Genomic DNA, 17,256 nt, shown 5'->3' with positions numbered 1-17,256 from the left:
TAAGATGGGGCAAGACATTTTGAACTTGACCGCCTACAGCCGGAATTATCGTTTCTTGAAGAAACTCTGGGTAACAACACGTCTTAACAGACAACATTTTCGTTACGTCTGTGTTTTCGTTGCCACCGTGTTGACACAGCTGAGTTGTTGTGTCTTGGGAAAACAATGGGTGTTAAATTCGTCTCAATATACACAACGACCCTTCATAGTCGTGGGCGTTCTCGAACATTGAGAGCGAGTTAGTTTGAGTTCTTATATGCTGCAGTGATATGATATTATAATCCTGTGTAGAAATATTCACTATATTATTTCACTGTACTCATATATACTGTGCATGCATTATAAAAAGAAATAGTTAACAGGGTAAAAGAAGGTATGTTCTCCATGCTAGGAATTTCGCCGTACTTTTGGTTTTTGTAATCGTAGATAGAAACTATAGGTTGGAAACACTCACTGTTGCCTGTAAAAAAATCGATTAACATGTTGTACCTTGTTTCCACTGAAAACCACAGTGTGGTTAGCGAACTAGCAAGCAAGCAATACAGTTTAGAATGCACAGTTGCGTCTACACAGAAGACAAAGAAAGGTGCCGAATTTTAATACTACGTTGGAAATTGTCATTTCGTGGTAGATATTTTTCTTCCTTTTAATTATTGATATAGTAACCTCAAACCTTAAGAATGTCGTGAAAAGATTTGCTTTGGAAAGCGTGCATGTACAAGTAAACAAGTTGCTTTCTTTCGACTATGCATTTGCTGGTAAATTCGCCAAAGTAACAGAAAATGTGTCGAATTTCCCTTCTTACAGGCGATCTTTCACACACAACTTGTTCAGAATGCATATGAACATTTAGGCCTATGTTTCTTCTTCAATATGCTTGTATTGTATCTTTTTAAGCAGTTTTGTAATGTCATTTGTAGGTCTTTTACACTTTGTTGTCAGAGTTATTGGCAACAACTTTGTACTTCATACACTTAAACTGACGATAAAATGATAAATAAGTTATATGGCAAATTTCCCAGCATGTGGCGGGAATTTCGCCACTTTTTCTCATTTTAGTATTTTTAATATTACGTCATAAGTATAAGTAGCAGTATTTATGTTATATTCCTCATAATCCACAATGACTACTTTTTGTAGCGTATAAATTTTGTCCTCCCCAATTCGTTTAGAAGGAAAAAAAATTGAAAGCATTTTGGTGGCGAACTTCCCCTCCTTTACCCTATTGGACACAGCGAATCCTCGGTCTTTCCCTACCGCTACCAGTCAGTTTGGCAACAGCGCAATATCAGTCGCTGCGTATTGGCTGAACTCATGTTCCTTCTAAAAGCGTACACGGTATAGTTTACGAACCTTACTTTTCGACCAACTTTAGCCATTACACGTTGCTCAAATGCAAAGAGCAGCGCCAACTTCCACCGCCACAAAACGAAGTAATGGGAGTGGGACGAAAAAGATAAAAATGGCGACAATGAATCTGTCAACTCCTACTTGCTCTTTCTGTCTGCTTCGTTACCCCCCAGGGGTCGTTACGTTAATGCGCTCCGAACCCTCGGACAAATGAAAAGAGGAAAAGAAAGCTGCTCCTTTGTTTTCGTCCCGTGTTTCTGGTCTTCGGATGAAGACGGCGTGGAAGTCACGTAACGTCTTAAGTGCGTTAATTTCCAAACGCCGCGCGTGATGTTCTTGCAAAGCGCAGCCGCTGAAGGAGGATCGGCTCCAGGCTTAATTTACCTTGTCCTTCTCGCCAGAAACAGAGCGTATTTCATCCCGGCCTAATTGCTATCGTAAACGTCTTCCAGACATGCACTCCTTCCAGCGTCATTATCACGCTTTGTAAACCTAAACCAGATGCAAACGTTTCTTCCTGGAGTTCTCAAACCTTAGCTATATATCAAGAAAGATAGCTTCACGAAAGGTTTTGCACATCTTGGGAGGAATTCCGAAAGGGTGTGAAAGAAAACAGTCTTGTAATTTAACGTTTGTTTCATTCTCCCCCCACCCCATCCACAGTTCCATGTTCTACTTAGCTCTATTCACAAGCTCTTTTTCCTAACAATGCCGTAATGAGATTCAAACGAGAGTATAATGGTATTTCGGTTGAGACCCATAAACAAAGACTCCTTTAAACGTTTTAGATGCTATGGACTATATAACAGAAGCAGGGCTTCAAAAATGTATAAAAGTTCAACAAAGTCAAAAGAAGCACAAGGGCTTGAAAAGTTTATAGAAGTTCAACAAAGTGAAAAGAAGCACAAGGGCTTGAAAAGTTTATAGAAGTTCAATGAAGATAAAAGAAAAATATGGATATTTGCGTTACAAGAGAATTATTGATTGATCTGTTGTTTTTTACCTCGCATTTCTGCCACTTTTGGATAATCGCAAAGATGAGCATGAGTGATATGATGAAGGAACACCCATGTCTGTATTCGAACCCGGGACCTCTGGCGTCGTAACGCAGTGTGCTAACCACTCCGGCACGGAAGCCGGCAAGAGAATTATTGTGTGAATACTAATTTGAATTAATTTATGTAAACCATAAATTACTCTAAAGAAATCGATAATAAGATTGTTCGTTTAACAGCACCGTCATGGTTTACTTAAACCTCTAGATCTTGACATCTTTGCCAATAATTAACCTTTGCCGTAGATCTATAATATTCGATTATCAGTATTAACAAACAAATTCACATAGGTTTATCAAAGGTACGTATATACGCACCTACAGCCACGGACAATTTAATATATCTCCACTGGAGAGTGAATCCGGGAATTCTCATCTGCCATTCTCCTGCACGGAAGACCTCCAGTAGCCCTACATATTTTTCTGCAACTGTCTTTTCCTGTGTCAAGGTCTTAAGCATCTTACCTACTTTGTCTTGCCAAGTCGCCGACATTTGTTGTTATTCAATAATGCTCCTTCTTCCTTTTAGCTCTGTTTGTAACATTTTTTGTTTATTGTTCATTGTGGCAATTCCATTATGAAATACTAAGTTACTACACTGCTAAACAACTTTAATGTTTTTCTTCATGCATTGATTTCAACATTGATCTCTTCTCCTTACCATTTGCCTTTCTACAACACTGTGCCATTGTTGATATTGTCCTTATCCTTTGCCTTTCTTCAACACTGCTTCATTGCCACCATTGTTGTTAGTGTTCTTATCCTTTGCCTAGCTTCAACACTGCTTCATTGCTACCATCGTTGGTCTTCTACACTCGGTCTTGTATATCACTTATTTGTCGAAATACTGAAATCTTCCGAAAACATCTTCCATAGCCCACCTCTCTGTAGAATGAAACTTGAACAGAGCCCATTTCCCATTCCTATTAAAACTTGAACTTGTGCACGAATTTCCCTGATATTTTATGGCAGCATCGGATACGATAGAAAAACCAATTGGATTATGTTCGAATCCAATGAAGATTTGGAGAATTATTCACACACACAAGCCCATACAAACCGCTGGGGGGTGAAAAATTTATTCGAAAAGATCAATAAGAGCTTCCTCCGATTTTGTCATTGTTCGTACTCTCTGAAAAGTTTGGAAGTTATGGAAGATGCACGACTGTGTATGAAAGATCTGACGGGGCATATGAAATCTAAGATAGCCTATGTGGTACGTAAGTCTGGCCTAGGTCCAATATATTGGCAACGTTGCTTTAGGGGTACATGGTACATTGTAAGGTCAGATTTAGACGGAAGCATTTCCTTGAACATTTTTCCTAGCATAAATGCTTACAAAAATCTTATAGGATTTTCTATAGCAGGCTGTACTTTTCATGGAATACTTTCATGTAAAGTTCCGGTTAGCTTGATTGAATTGTTATTTTAAGTCCACTTGATGCAGAGAAGGGCTAATCGGGACTGGACCTACAGTTTAAAGTGGCATCCGAACCACTATGTGCCTCCACCGGGTATCAAACCCGGGACGCCTTGATTACAAGGCGACGACGCTACCACTGCGCCCTCAGGGAGGAAACAGTTCCGGTTAGCATTTGCGATGCCCAGCACGAGACGCGGTTTTCATTCGATTACTAAATTTAAAGAGAAAGATACGAAATTTAAAAGAGGAAATGGTTATTTAATGAATGAAATATCGTCTAAAACTGAAACTCTACCTTTTCTGTAACATTAAGAAACCATCAACCTCACTTATATACTGAGATATTTCTATCCCCCAGCCAGAGCCTGGTGTGAACAATTGAAACGACTAATATATTCTTCCATACTTTTACTGTATGCGCTATTATATATGTATTTAAGCAAAGCCATTGATTTGTACCTAAAACCGTTTCGTCCGAAAAGTTCTCTCTCTCTGTTGAAACGTTATAGGCTTTTAAAAATGCGAAGTGATACATTGCATCCCACTCCACCGCCATTACATGTACACTCGTGACGTAGAGCTCGCTTCTGATTGGTTATGCTGCGCGAGATGCTAAGAAAATTAAAACCGACTCTGTGTGTGAAATATGTTATGGAATATGCTAAGGCAACAAAATACTCTAAATTATTTTCACTTAACATTTGTGATACAATCTAATCAACCGTGTAAAGAAAAACGTCAAGGAAAATTCTTTCGTCTAAATCTAAACCGGGTTTGGTTTTGAGCCAAAGCTAACACGTGACGATCTCGAAGGCCCTACTTTACCATTCAGTTATGGTGGAATCATGGAACGGGGCAAAGCTCGCATTCCCTGTAAAAGCGTTATTACAAAACGATGATGGTTACATGTTCGCACAGTATTTGGGTAGGTTACACATCACATTGCGAAGGATAGCCACAGGAATTTGAGACATCTCTTCCTGTATTCGATCTTTAGAACCAGTTTTTAATCCAGGAACATCAAAATTAAAGAACAGCTTTAAGTAGAAACAAGTGAAGAGGCATTAGAGAGAAGAACTGGGCTGGAATGGTCATGTTATGAGAATTGGAGGAGTAAGAAAAGCGAAACAAGTAATGGAAGCGACAGCAGAAGGAGGAAGAGGAAGACCTCTGATAGAATAGGAACAATACCTGTCAGAGATGGTTACCAAGAGGGAAGACACTAATGGAAGTTAAGAGAATGGCACAAGATAAGAAGAGTTTTAGCAGATGGCTGAAGGACCCCGACGCCTAACAGCACAAAAGGGAAGACGAAGTTTGGCAAAAAGGACCGGATCATAATGTGGAATATTAAAATATTTCCGAAACACACACTGCGATGACACGTAACACACAGTGTTTTTGTAACACTGCTTTAGAGCGAGTACGTGTCGTGCCCCGTTTCACGACTTCATGAAAACTGATTGGTAAAGCAGGAACTGCTAAGGTAGCGGTAGTGACGTGCTACACCTGACGCAACAACTAGCTATATCCAGTGTTGCCAGAGTTACCAGACGTCCTCTATAACCCGGACATGTCCTCCTTTCCGGGTTCTATAAATGGTCCGGGCGGGTATTTAGGAAAATGGGGAAATGTCCTCTTTTGGGGGTTATAGACAAGTGCTTCAAATTCACGATTCGCAACAAAATTTTATATTTACAAATAACGGTTAATATTGTTTCTGTGTTTAATTTCAAAGTAAGGAAATACAAAACATTCAGTTACAAGCGCAAAGAGGAAAAAAAACTTTTCTTCCAACAAAGAAAAATTGTTGGACGTTTGCGTGTCTTGTCGCCACGGCCCCACGTGAGGTTTTGATTTCAAACCATTTGCGACATCTACCTGCGAGCCGCAAGTTTCTGACAATAGGTAAGAATATGCGACACGCAGCTGCTTCCTGTGATAGTTATTGAATTATTGATATACCGAATGTTAAAATAAAAGGTAAATACTACATATATAAATTTTAATTGCAAATTATAAAATACACGTTGATCTGAAACACTGCGTTAATATTTTCGTAATGTACGAGTATAGTTGGTATAATTATATTTTCTCGCTATTACATTAAAAAAGTTGTCGGGTAGTGTAACACATGTATTTTTTTTTGGGGGGGGGGTGAAATCTAAAAATGTCCTCTTTTTTTTTACCTTTTTATGTGGTAACCCTAAGTGTTGCAAAATCGCCCGATTCATTACCGCAGCCTGTATATTGTGATTATCCTTCTGGTGTTGTTCAAGTCTGCGCAAGATACGTTGGAGGAACAAAACCAAGTATGAAGGAAGAGACGAGGAAGAGAATGAAACCACGAAGAAGCAAGACGGGAAATGAAGCTGCTCGGGGCGGTTCCTTAATCAGGTACAAGGATGAATCCATGCGGTAGGAAATTAAAATAAGCAAATCCTCTCTTTTCATTTGAGATTTATATTTTCTTCCCGTGCCTTCGAGCTGATGGTTAGCATGGATGGGGGAGTTGAATTTCCGTAACAAAAGAGAATTCTCTTTTCCCATGGTCGAGGATACGAAAAGAAACAATTCGGAAATACTGGGAGATGAAATTTTCTTGAAAAGTTAAATCTTGATAACGTGATCCGAGATAGGATTTTTTGGCTCATCTTCAACTATCCTCCCTGCCTATCAAAAATAGGGCATTGTATTCATTTTATGTAACAGTCTCTTTCGTGTGCCAAGGCCTCTTAAGGCCTTAAGCATCTTTCCTTCTTGGTCTTGCCAAGTTGCAGACATATTGTCATTCAATTATGACATTCCTCTTCTCCTTCCTTCCAGCCCTGTTTGTAATATTTATGTTTATTGTTCATTGTAGCAACTTCGTTACGAAATATTAAGCCACTACAGTATTAAACAATGTTTTTCATCATGCATTGATTTCAACTCTGATCTCTTCCCCTTACCATTGTCTTGCTACAACACTGCTTCATTGTAGTCATTGTTGTTCTTTTTCTTATCCTTTGACTTGCTTCAACACGGTTCCATAGTTGCCACTGTTGGTCTTCTACACACGGTCTTGTTTGAACACTGCTTCATTACCAATTCTGCTATCCAACTAACCCTGTCTTGGCCTTTGCTTCAAACAAGGTTTCATGTTCAAACAGCCAATCTATGTACTGACTTCTTATGCTCCTTCTCTTGCACCTTGCTTTAAACACCTGTTTCACTCACTTTCCATTCCCATGCAATTTTCATCCACTGGGAAACCATTTGAGCGTTGATCAACTATCCGGAGAAATTTCATCTCTTTTCTAACCTTTCCAGTCATCTCACTTTTGACTAACTGGCAGAGCTGATTAGATTGTCAATTCATCATTAGAATAGTATGTTGTTCGCGCCCCTACACGATATAACTATGCACTTATTTTCTCATCATTCTAATGGATAGCTATTCATATTTCACTCTCCCAACTTTGGTTGCTATCTTCTTCCACGCATTTACGTATTATTCGTAACGTATTTGTCAATACTGGCAATCTTCATTTTTCGGTGCATATACGTGTATGCTAAGAATTGAAGTCACATACGGGGCTGCTGCAATAAAGATAAGAAAGAGTCCACTTTTCAAAGAGAGAATCCAAAGCAAAACCTGTAACCAAGTAGACGATGTAAATAACGTATCTATTCATCAAAACTTGTGTCGGCCGAGATTTCAATACAAGGTATCAAGTTTCTCTGGCTGAATGTACAGGTATTGGACAAAATAATGGAAACACGAGTCAGAAGTGGGACATATTTTCAATGTGCCTGGTAATACTGAGCACGGCGGAAATCAACCTTCTCTTGTTTGTTGCAGGTAGTATGGACTGTGCACTGACAGTAGAGTGAGGCAGTGTGGTAGTGCACGTTGTTCAGGTGTAGTGAGTGACCAGTATAGCCGACCTGACGGAGTTTGAAATAGGTCGAATTGTTGGTGCCCGTTTCACTAGAGCATCTGTGAGCAAAACAGCGAAGTTATGCGGTGTAACACGAGGCACGGTCTCGACCGCACACACAGTACACGGTGAAACAGGGTCTGCTAAGCACAATAGTGGTTGAAAGACGAAGCTGCAGGAAAGGGACCGCCGGGCCTTGAAGCGTGTTGTGACGTTGCAGAAGAAAACAATGGCCTCCAAAGTGACTACAGAACTTAATCAGCATCTAAACACCCCGTGTCATGCGAAACAGTGAGGCGGGAACTGCATCAAATGGGTATCCATGGGCGTGTTGCTATTGCCAAGTCCCTAATAACTGAGACGAGTGCTCGAAGGTGAAGTGCATGGTGCAATGACCACAAAACTTGGACGTTGGAGGACTGGAAACATGTCATTTGGTCAGACTAGTCAACCTTTACCCTCTTCCCCACTACTGGACGCGTGTTTGTATGGCGAACACACTCGGCAGCATACGATGTGGATTGTCACCGCCCGACTGTCAAACATGGTGGCGGCTTTATTATGGTCTGGGGCATTATATCATGATATTCGGCAGCCCCCTTGTCACATTACACGGTCGGGTTTCATAAGCAGTGTATAGAGAACTCTTTGGTAACCAGATCCATCTAATGGTGCAAACCTTATTTCCAAACCGGAATGCCATCTTCCAGGATGATAACGCCCCCATTCATACTGCTGGCATTGTTCAACAGTGGTTTCCAGAGCATACTGATGAGGTTGAACATCTTCCCTGGCCCACCCAGTTCCCAGACCTGAATATCATCGAGCCTCTGTGGGCTGTTTTGGAATCCAGGGTTCGGCGTCGATTTCCACCTCCTTCGTCTCTACCTGAGCTGGAGGCTGTGCTGCATGAAGAATGGCTTCAAATTCCACTCACCACCATTCAGGACTTGTATCGGTCTATTCCGTCCCGAATCCAAGTTGTATTGCATGCTAAAGGTGACCCAACACCGTATTAATACATGATGTTCCGACTTCCACAGGTGTTTCCATTATTTTGTCCAATACCTGTATATTGGTTTCGCTCCCAGACTAATTTATACCGGGTGGTCCAAAAGTCCTGGAACGGTCACATATCGTGAGAAATACACATCGAATCGGAAAACGAAAAAAAACGTGTTTAATAAGTGAAAGAAAGCTATTCAATGATATCACACTTGATTCCCCACCCCTGGGGGTGGGGCGGGGTGCAACTGTAAAATTTTAAATGGAAACCCCCATATTGTATTGTAGAATCTGAAAGAGGACTTCATTCCGAGTCCAACGAGCTATCAACCACCCTCCTAGCTCAATTAGGATCGGAGATATGGCGTTTTTAAATTTAAATTTACCACATACTCTATTGAAAGGACTTGACGTGCAGATTCCGAATCTGCAATCGCTTTCACTCTAGCTCAATTAGAGGCAGAGCGTCCCATTAAAATTTTTGGGGGTTTTATGTTATTTTTTTTTGCGAAAATTTAAAATCGCCATATTCAGTTGGGAATCAAGTGTGATAGCATTGAATAGCTTTCTTTCACATATTAAACACTTATTTTTTCGTTTTCCGATTCGATGTGTATTACGCACGATATGTGATCGTTCCGGGACTTTTGGACCACCCGGTATCTGTTTCTGTACAAATTACTTATTTTTGTAAACCTTTTTGGTTGAAAGAATACAGAGAGAAACTTCAAGATCAAGTCCACATGAGAATGACATCATGGTCCAGCCATCGGTTAATGTTATGCGCGGCTAATATTGTGCCTCCCAGATGGCGCAGTGGTAACGTCGCCGCCTTGTAATGAAGTTATCCCGGGTTCTATACCAGGTGAGGGAACCTTGAAACGTGCTTCGGAGCCAACTTATGCGCAGTCCCAATTAGCCTATATGTGCATAAAGTGGACTTAAAACAACAATCCAAAACAAATAAACAGCACTGCTAATATTCTGTATCTTGGGGTAATCATATTTGTTCATGTATTTCACGAATCATCAACAAAGGGATATAGAAAAATGTGAAGCACAGATCTCGTGTAATGTGGCAAATAGAATTTCCTTACTTCTACATGTTTTCCAGCATTTTGAAATGCATTCTTTGACAACCAAACTCTTCAGCTTATATTTTGGCCCGTACAGGCTCGAGCCTGCATTCTTTCATTTAAATTTCTACGTATTATAACCATTTACACTATATTTTTAGGGTGCGAAATAAAAAAAAATCCCTACTTCCAACACTAACCTTTTTCCTTTTCAAAGTAATTTAATTTCAAATACAAAACACCTGTTCCAACAAATTAGTGGTTACATATGCACCATTTTACCCAAATGTGTAACAACAATATTGTGTATTCCCCAGACAATTCCAGGTCGGAGAATTTTAATGAAATTCTCTGACCTTTTCTCGCATAGGTCGGACTCCCGTGACTTTTGCAGGCTATTCTCGTCAGCGGAAACCCTATCATGTAACTAACCACACAAACGAAAATATTATACCATTAACGCCCCGCAACTGTTGGGAGTTTAGATCAGAAAATAGCTTGCATAAAGAAAGAAGTTGTACTCACCGGAACACTGATAGCCTTGCTTTCCAAAACCCCTGAAAATACAAAGAGAAATATATTAGTGGTTAAATTTTGAGGGTTACTTCTCTATGCAAATAAATGCAAGTCATGATAAAATACAGGGATGGCCAAAAAGATGTTACCACTGAAATGGATATGTTGAGGTTAGGGTTGGTATATTTTTAGGTATTTATTTTCACTGTAATTTACATATGTGTATGAATGTAGGTATGTGAATGGTACAAAGTGTATATCAAGGATGCAGTGAACTACAGTTTCCATATAACATGTCTCCAATATCCATATACAAGGCATATACTCGTCCTCTCTTCAAATTGCCATATAAGTGGCAACATCTATTTGGCCCTTCCTGCATATAAATAGGTTATTACCCTTCTAATTCCACGTTTTATAATCGGCTCAACTTGATTTCTGTGCTGGTATACGTCGAATCACTCACTGACAGTACCGGACACTTCACAACTACACCAAAACTAACACTCGTTGCTAACTTAACCTCATTGCTATACAATAACATTGGTATGCGACCACTCTCTTATAACTTGTCTTCTCATATAATAAAACAACTATGGATTTTGCTCACCACCTTCCAATTTTGAGAAAATAAATGTCATGTTTTTTGTATCAAGTCCACTTTATGCACAGATGGGCTAATCGGGACTGGACTTACAGTTTGAAGTGGGATCAGAACCACTGTGTGTCTTCACCGGGTATCGAAACCGGGATCACTTGATCAAAAGGCGACGACGTTACCACTACGCCATCGGGAGGTCCAAGACGCGAACGTATAAATCACAAATAATTTAATATAAAGCCGTACTCAGCATTTCGGTTAACACTGTTCAGAAAAGAGATTGGATATTCAACTAAATGATTGTGTTTGTGAAAATAGTAGCTAAAAACGATAGGGGAAGTATGGAAATAATTTAAAGATATATTTATTTGGGGAGTTGCATTTGAAATAACTAAAATTTTCTGAAATTATGAAGACAAAACTATCCACTTCTTGAAATACGAAGTTTCGGACTTCCAGTGTGAATGCCCAACTATACTATACTTTCTTTTAAATGCGTGTACTGTACCCTATGCTGCTTCCTGAGCTTCAAATGTTTCTATTAATGATTCGCTTGTTATGATGTTAACGTCATCCGCATAACAAAAAATCCATACAGACATTATAAGGTTGTGCATGTTCTCTCTATTTTTGATGTTCTATCCATTATCTCAAGCACTAAAAAACATAGGATCAGACAAGACATCCCATTGCCACGAGCGTATACTCACTATCCCGGAAGTCCGTGCAGCAAGGCCGAACATAACAGAGAAGGGGAGAAAACGAGTAAACTGATCGAAGGAGTATACGCCGCTGCAAAGGCTAGTAGCTACATTCCACACAATTATGATCCTTCGCACGTGTTCTTTGATGAGCCCTCTCGAGTCGCTTTCGCTCGCCCGCTCCAGAGATTTCAGGGACAGACTATAGTTGGAGATGGACATTGAAAAGAGTCTCCATGGATCAGGACAAATGGCGCAGACTTGTTGAGCGGGGCAAGGTACACCCGGGCTGTCGATTGTAATCTTCTCCTCTTAGTCATTTTCCTGCCACTTTCGGCTAATCGTGACTATGAAGATGAGTGATCATCAGATGAAATTGATGAAAGGATATTAACAAGGAACCCAGGCCGGGATTCGAACCCGGAAGCTTCTGTAGCGAGGTCGAAAATAGACCACTTAACACACCACGAAAAAATTGACAAATGCAACGATTTGCCAAAAAATATTCACGAATCTCTACAACGCTAGGCATAGGGTAAAATGAAGGGGGGGATTAATTATACCGGGTGGCCAGAATGAAAGTTACCCAACTCAGAGACCTCTGTAGCATGTTTGAGGCATCGTAGAACTCTCAAATTTGGTGAATCCACCATGCAGTCCATGAGGAAGAGGATGGCGATAAAAAAGAAAACAGTTCAGTTTTCCGCCACCAGGTTGAAATGTGGCGCTGTACTCATGCTGGGTTGTAATGATGACAAACTGCTCCAATTGGTTATGGATTTGCCTTTACCTTGCAATAAACGAGAGATTATTTTCTCGCAACTTCCAGCCACTAACAAATGTCTTTCTAATTAATAACTCTAAATCACTTAACGTGATTATTTGTACAACCCATCATGGAAGTACAGCGCCAAATTTGAACCTGGTGGCGGAAAATTGAATTATTTTTTATCGCCACTCTTTTCCCCATGGTCTGCATAGTGGATTCACCAAATTTGAAAGTTCTACGATGCCTCAAACAGGCTACAGAGGGCTCTGAGTTGGGTAACTTTAATTCTGGCCACCCGGTATTACTCTGATTGGTCGGTTTATTTTACTTCGCATTTCTTCCACTTTTGGCTAACCGCGAAGATGAGGATGCAGGGTGGCTAACATGATAAAATTCAAGTACGGTTTTCAAGACGAACTTTCCAAAAATTGAAGGGTACAAGCAGGTGTCTTCTCTATTTCAAACTTAGGTATTACAGTCTCTCACCTTCCACAAACATGTTTACAATATAAAGGGTCTGTGCGATTTCAAGGTATCCAGAAATTCTAATTCAATTCAATTAAACTGTATATATATTTAAGGTGCAGAGTTTACATGTGCCATTTCACATACTCAAACTAGAAATACATCTGGAAACACAAGTCACAAATGTTATGGGATATAGTAATCTACAAAAATCAAAAAATTGTATAAGAATTTAAAATTTACCTAATCAACTTCAAGATATTTTACCTTGCAATAATCTTCCGTCTGTCAGATACAATTGTAGAGTGTTCTGAAAAGGGACACTAGCGAAGCAAATGGATTGTGATAATTCTCTTTTACTTTCCACGGGGATCTTTTAAAAAAATGGATGTGTGTGTGTGTGTTTGTTCCGGCATAACTCTCGAACGCCTGGAGCAATTTCAACCAAACTTGGTACACGTATCACTTGCAACCTGGAAATAAATACTGTGGGGGTAAGCCACCCCTGGCACCCCTATGGGTGGGGTGGGAAGGGGTGACGTAAAAATAATCGAGACCCACAGATATTAAATTCCGCACAACCAGACAGCCGTGACTCTATGCAATCCGCACAACGACAATGCTTCTCGGGTTGTCTAACATTCAGGCTGTGTTGCGAATGGAACCCATAGTTTTCGTGACACTCCCAATGCGGTTCAACTCCAAGTTCATCATCTATCGGCATGGGAGGTGAGAGGGGGGTGAAAAATAAAAATGCCACAAATGACCTAGATTAGTGTCGAATCCATAGTTTTCGGTGTCGCTAAGCTAATTGGTGACATTCACGATCACATTTAAAATTAGTTACATTTTACACTATAGTTAGAATTAATTATTTTCCTGTCTGATACAAGATTGGGATAAATAAATACCCGGACAACGCCGTGTAATCAGTTAAAAATAAAGTAGGGACTAATGATCCTTCAAAAAATAAACAATAAAAAAAGTTTATTCTCATAAAAGTTAAGAATAATATAAAGCTAGAGTGTTCTGTGGTTTTACTGCAAAAGAAGTTTCACTTGCTAACGTGCTGCTTATAAAACTACCGTTCAATAAAGCGTTGCTTTACTTGCAACATAGGGAGAACACAGCGAAATCCATGTTCATCATGCGTCACCTTCGCGAAACTTGAGCAGGAGGCGGGGAAAAGCCATAAAGGACAAGGATTGCATCTTCATCCGTCTTTAATTAAATTCCATGTTCCTTGGGGAGATCAAAAACGGGCGGATTTAGGAAAAAGGGGAGGGGGAGCCTGTCTCGTCAATTCTGAAGCATAGCGAGCAGCTGGGGCCGCCAACAATCTTGCCAAGTGTTACAAGTCGTCTGAACCGGGTTTCCTGGAGCTTTCTCCATAAGTTTTCACACTGAAGGTGAGCCAAGTGGATTCTACACACACTCGCTTCTACAGGGTGACGCAAAAGTTGTGGGAAGGTGTTAAAAATCATCCTACTTTTCTTAAACGAACGCAAGTTTTATCTTTCTACGTCACTTCATCGCTTACCAGTACTTAATGCAGGGTTCCCACGCATATTTCAAAACAAAATTATCTCATGTTAACACTTACTGCTTGCAGAAGTACGATGTCTTCAAGTTTGTGTATTAATCAAAGGAATCAAGTTTATTCAAAATTGTTGACAATAAATCATGAAAAAAATGTTTTTGTGTGAAATACTCCCCCAAAAAGAAACCAGTAAAATAAGAAATATTTGTTCAGTTTCCAACCCTATCATGCAAACTAAACATGATTTCTCAGACTTTCCCCATGCGACCTCCTCGCTTCAACTTCCCTGACCTTCCCCATGCGACCTCCTCGCTTCAACTTCCCTGACTTTCCCCATGCGACCTCCTCGCTTCAACTTCCCTGACTTTCCCCATGCGACCTCCTCGCTTCAACTTCCCTGACTTTCCCCATGCGACCTCCTCGCTTCAACTTCCCTGACTTTCCCCATGCGACCTCCTCGCTTCAACTTCCCAGACTTTCCCCATGCGACCTCCTCGCTTCAACTTCCCAGACTTTCCCCATGCGACCTCCTCGCTTCAACTTCCCAGACTTTCCCCATGCGACCTCCTCGCTTCAACTTCCCAGACTTTCCCCATGCGACCTCCTCGCTTCAACTTCCCAGACTTTCCCCATGCGACCTCCTCGCTTCAACTTCCCAGACTTTCCCCATGCGACCTCCTCGCTTCAACTTCCCAGACTTTCCCCATGCGACCTCCTCGCTTCAACTTCCCTGACTTTCCCCATGCGACCTCCTCGCTTCAACTTCCCTGACTTTCCCCATGCGACCTCCTCGCTTCAACTTCCCTGACTTTCCCCATGCGACCTCCTCGCTTCAACTTCCCTGACTTTCCCCATGCGACCTCCTCGCTTCAACTTCCCTGACTTTCCCCATGCGACCTCCTCGCTTCAACTTCCCTGACTTTCCCCATGCGACCTCCTCGCTTCAACTTCCCTGACTTTCCCCATGCGACCTCCTCGCTTCAACTTCCCTGACTTTCCCCATGCGACCTCCTCCCTTCAACTTCCCTGACTTTCCCCATGCGACATCCTCCCTTCAACTTCCCTGACTTTCCCCATGCGACCTCCTCACTTCAACTTCCCTGACTTTCCCCATGCGACCTCCTCACTTCAACTTCCCTGACTTTCCCCATGCGACCTCTTCACTTCAACTTCCCTGACTTTCCCCATGCGACCTCTTCACTTCAACTTCCCTGACTTTCCCAGGGTCTCCATGCCAGTGAGAACACTTACAGGTACACCCCAAAAGGCAAGGTTCCCGATACTTTATCAGAAAGCGCCTGACAATTTCAGAAACAATGCACTGTTAACCTACTTGGAAATTATACAGGGAGTCCATAAAGTAATGCAAAAAACTAAAACTCTATAACTTAAAAACTATTAAGTTTATTAACAAAATATTTTGTGTGTACTTACAGCAAGGTTCAAAGTTTATTTCCTGCTTGTTAGGTTCATCGCCAAACCTCCAATTGTGCACCATTCACGTCCAAACACTGTTGCAGTCTTTTTGTGAAACCGAGAATTGCGTGCTGACTGCTCTCCTGGGATATTCAGAATCACATCTCTTATTTTTTCTTTTAGGTCATCCAGATTAGCTGGTATCTGTGAATACACCTCGGTCTTTACATGTCCCCACAACCAATAATGGCAAGGTGTCAAGTCTGGTGATCTTGCAGGCCAAGGTGTGGGCCCTCTTCGGCCAATCCATCTAGCTACCTTGAAATTGTTCGTTAAGAAACTGCCGAACTTCAAGGGCAAAATGCGGCGGCGCCCCATCTTGTTGCATGGACGTCATTGATGATGCCTAACATATTAAGTTCTGGCACAAGGAATGTCTGTAGCATGTTCAGATAGTTGTTGCCATTTACTGTGTTTTCCTCGAAGAAAAATGGACCAATGATGTGGTCCATTGAAATCGCACACCACACATTCACTTGGGGACTACCCCGAGTTTGCACTTCAAACTCTTGTGGATTTTCAACCCCCCAAATTCGGCAATTGTGCCTGTTCACTTTTCCCGACACATGAAATGTGGCCTCATCTGAGAACAGAATCCGAGACAGAAGGTCACCATCACCTTGTAAACGTGTAAGCATTAACCCACAAAACAACATTCTCATGTCACAGTCTTCGTCTTTCAGATCGTGTACAAATTCTAACTTGTAGCGCCGGGCCTTCACCTTCTTGCGTACGATCTTGTGTAATGTTGACTTCGGTATTCCCAGTTCCAAGGATCTTCGTTTCAGCGATTTCATTGAACTCCGATGCACGCTGTCCTGCATTGACTGAATCACTCGATCCTGGCCTTCCACTGCGTGGCAAATCTGACACACTTCCCGTTGCCTTGTACTTTTCATACCATATCTTGATATTTGAATTTGCTGAGGGTGGTTTCCCATATGTTGTCTGGAACTTTCTCTGCACTGAAACACAAGATTTTAACTCTGCAAACCACAAAAAACACTGTGCCTTTTCCTGGATGGACGCATCTTAAGTCACATGATCACCAGTGCAAACGTCACTGAGAAGTGTGGCCAGAACAAAACTTTAAACTTCCACCCTTCTCACCCAAAAAATGTGTATTGTTAAACGCGACAGCTAAAATGTTAGAGAGTTTTAGTTTTTTACAGGACATTATGGACTCCCTGTACTTTTATACAGGGGAACAGTGACAAGGTAAGGAGATTTTGAAATATAGCCAAGTTATAAATATTATTTATTATTCCTACGGTAGACGTTGAGGCTGGTACTTGGACTTGAGATGAGTAAGAAAGGACAGCAAGAGAAAGACGTTGCGGAAAGGCAAAAAGAATTA

At 41.1% G+C, this 17,256-nt stretch overlaps 1 protein-coding gene across 5 annotated transcripts in view; it reads right to left on the bottom strand.

Moving 5' to 3' along the window:
* Pkc53E (Protein C kinase 53E) overlaps positions 1 to 17,256 on the bottom strand; it is a 524,230-nt gene that overhangs the window by 315,649 nt on the left and 191,325 nt on the right. For all 5 annotated transcript variants that reach the window (XM_083135905.1, XM_083135906.1, XM_083135901.1 and 2 more), the window contains exon 2: positions 10,357 to 10,388. In XM_083135905.1, coding sequence (XP_082992031.1) covers positions 10,357 to 10,388 — 32 coding nt within the window. The remainder of the gene's footprint in view (positions 1 to 10,356; positions 10,389 to 17,256) is intronic.

Source organism: Lepisma saccharinum, chromosome 14 (genome assembly GCF_977018435.1).
Source record: "Lepisma saccharinum chromosome 14, izLepSacc3.1, whole genome shotgun sequence".
In the NCBI taxonomy this organism is placed as follows: domain Eukaryota; kingdom Metazoa; phylum Arthropoda; class Insecta; order Zygentoma; family Lepismatidae; genus Lepisma; species Lepisma saccharinum.
The sequence above is the reverse complement of the archived record's forward strand: the minus strand, read 5'-3'. Positions and strand labels throughout refer to the sequence as shown.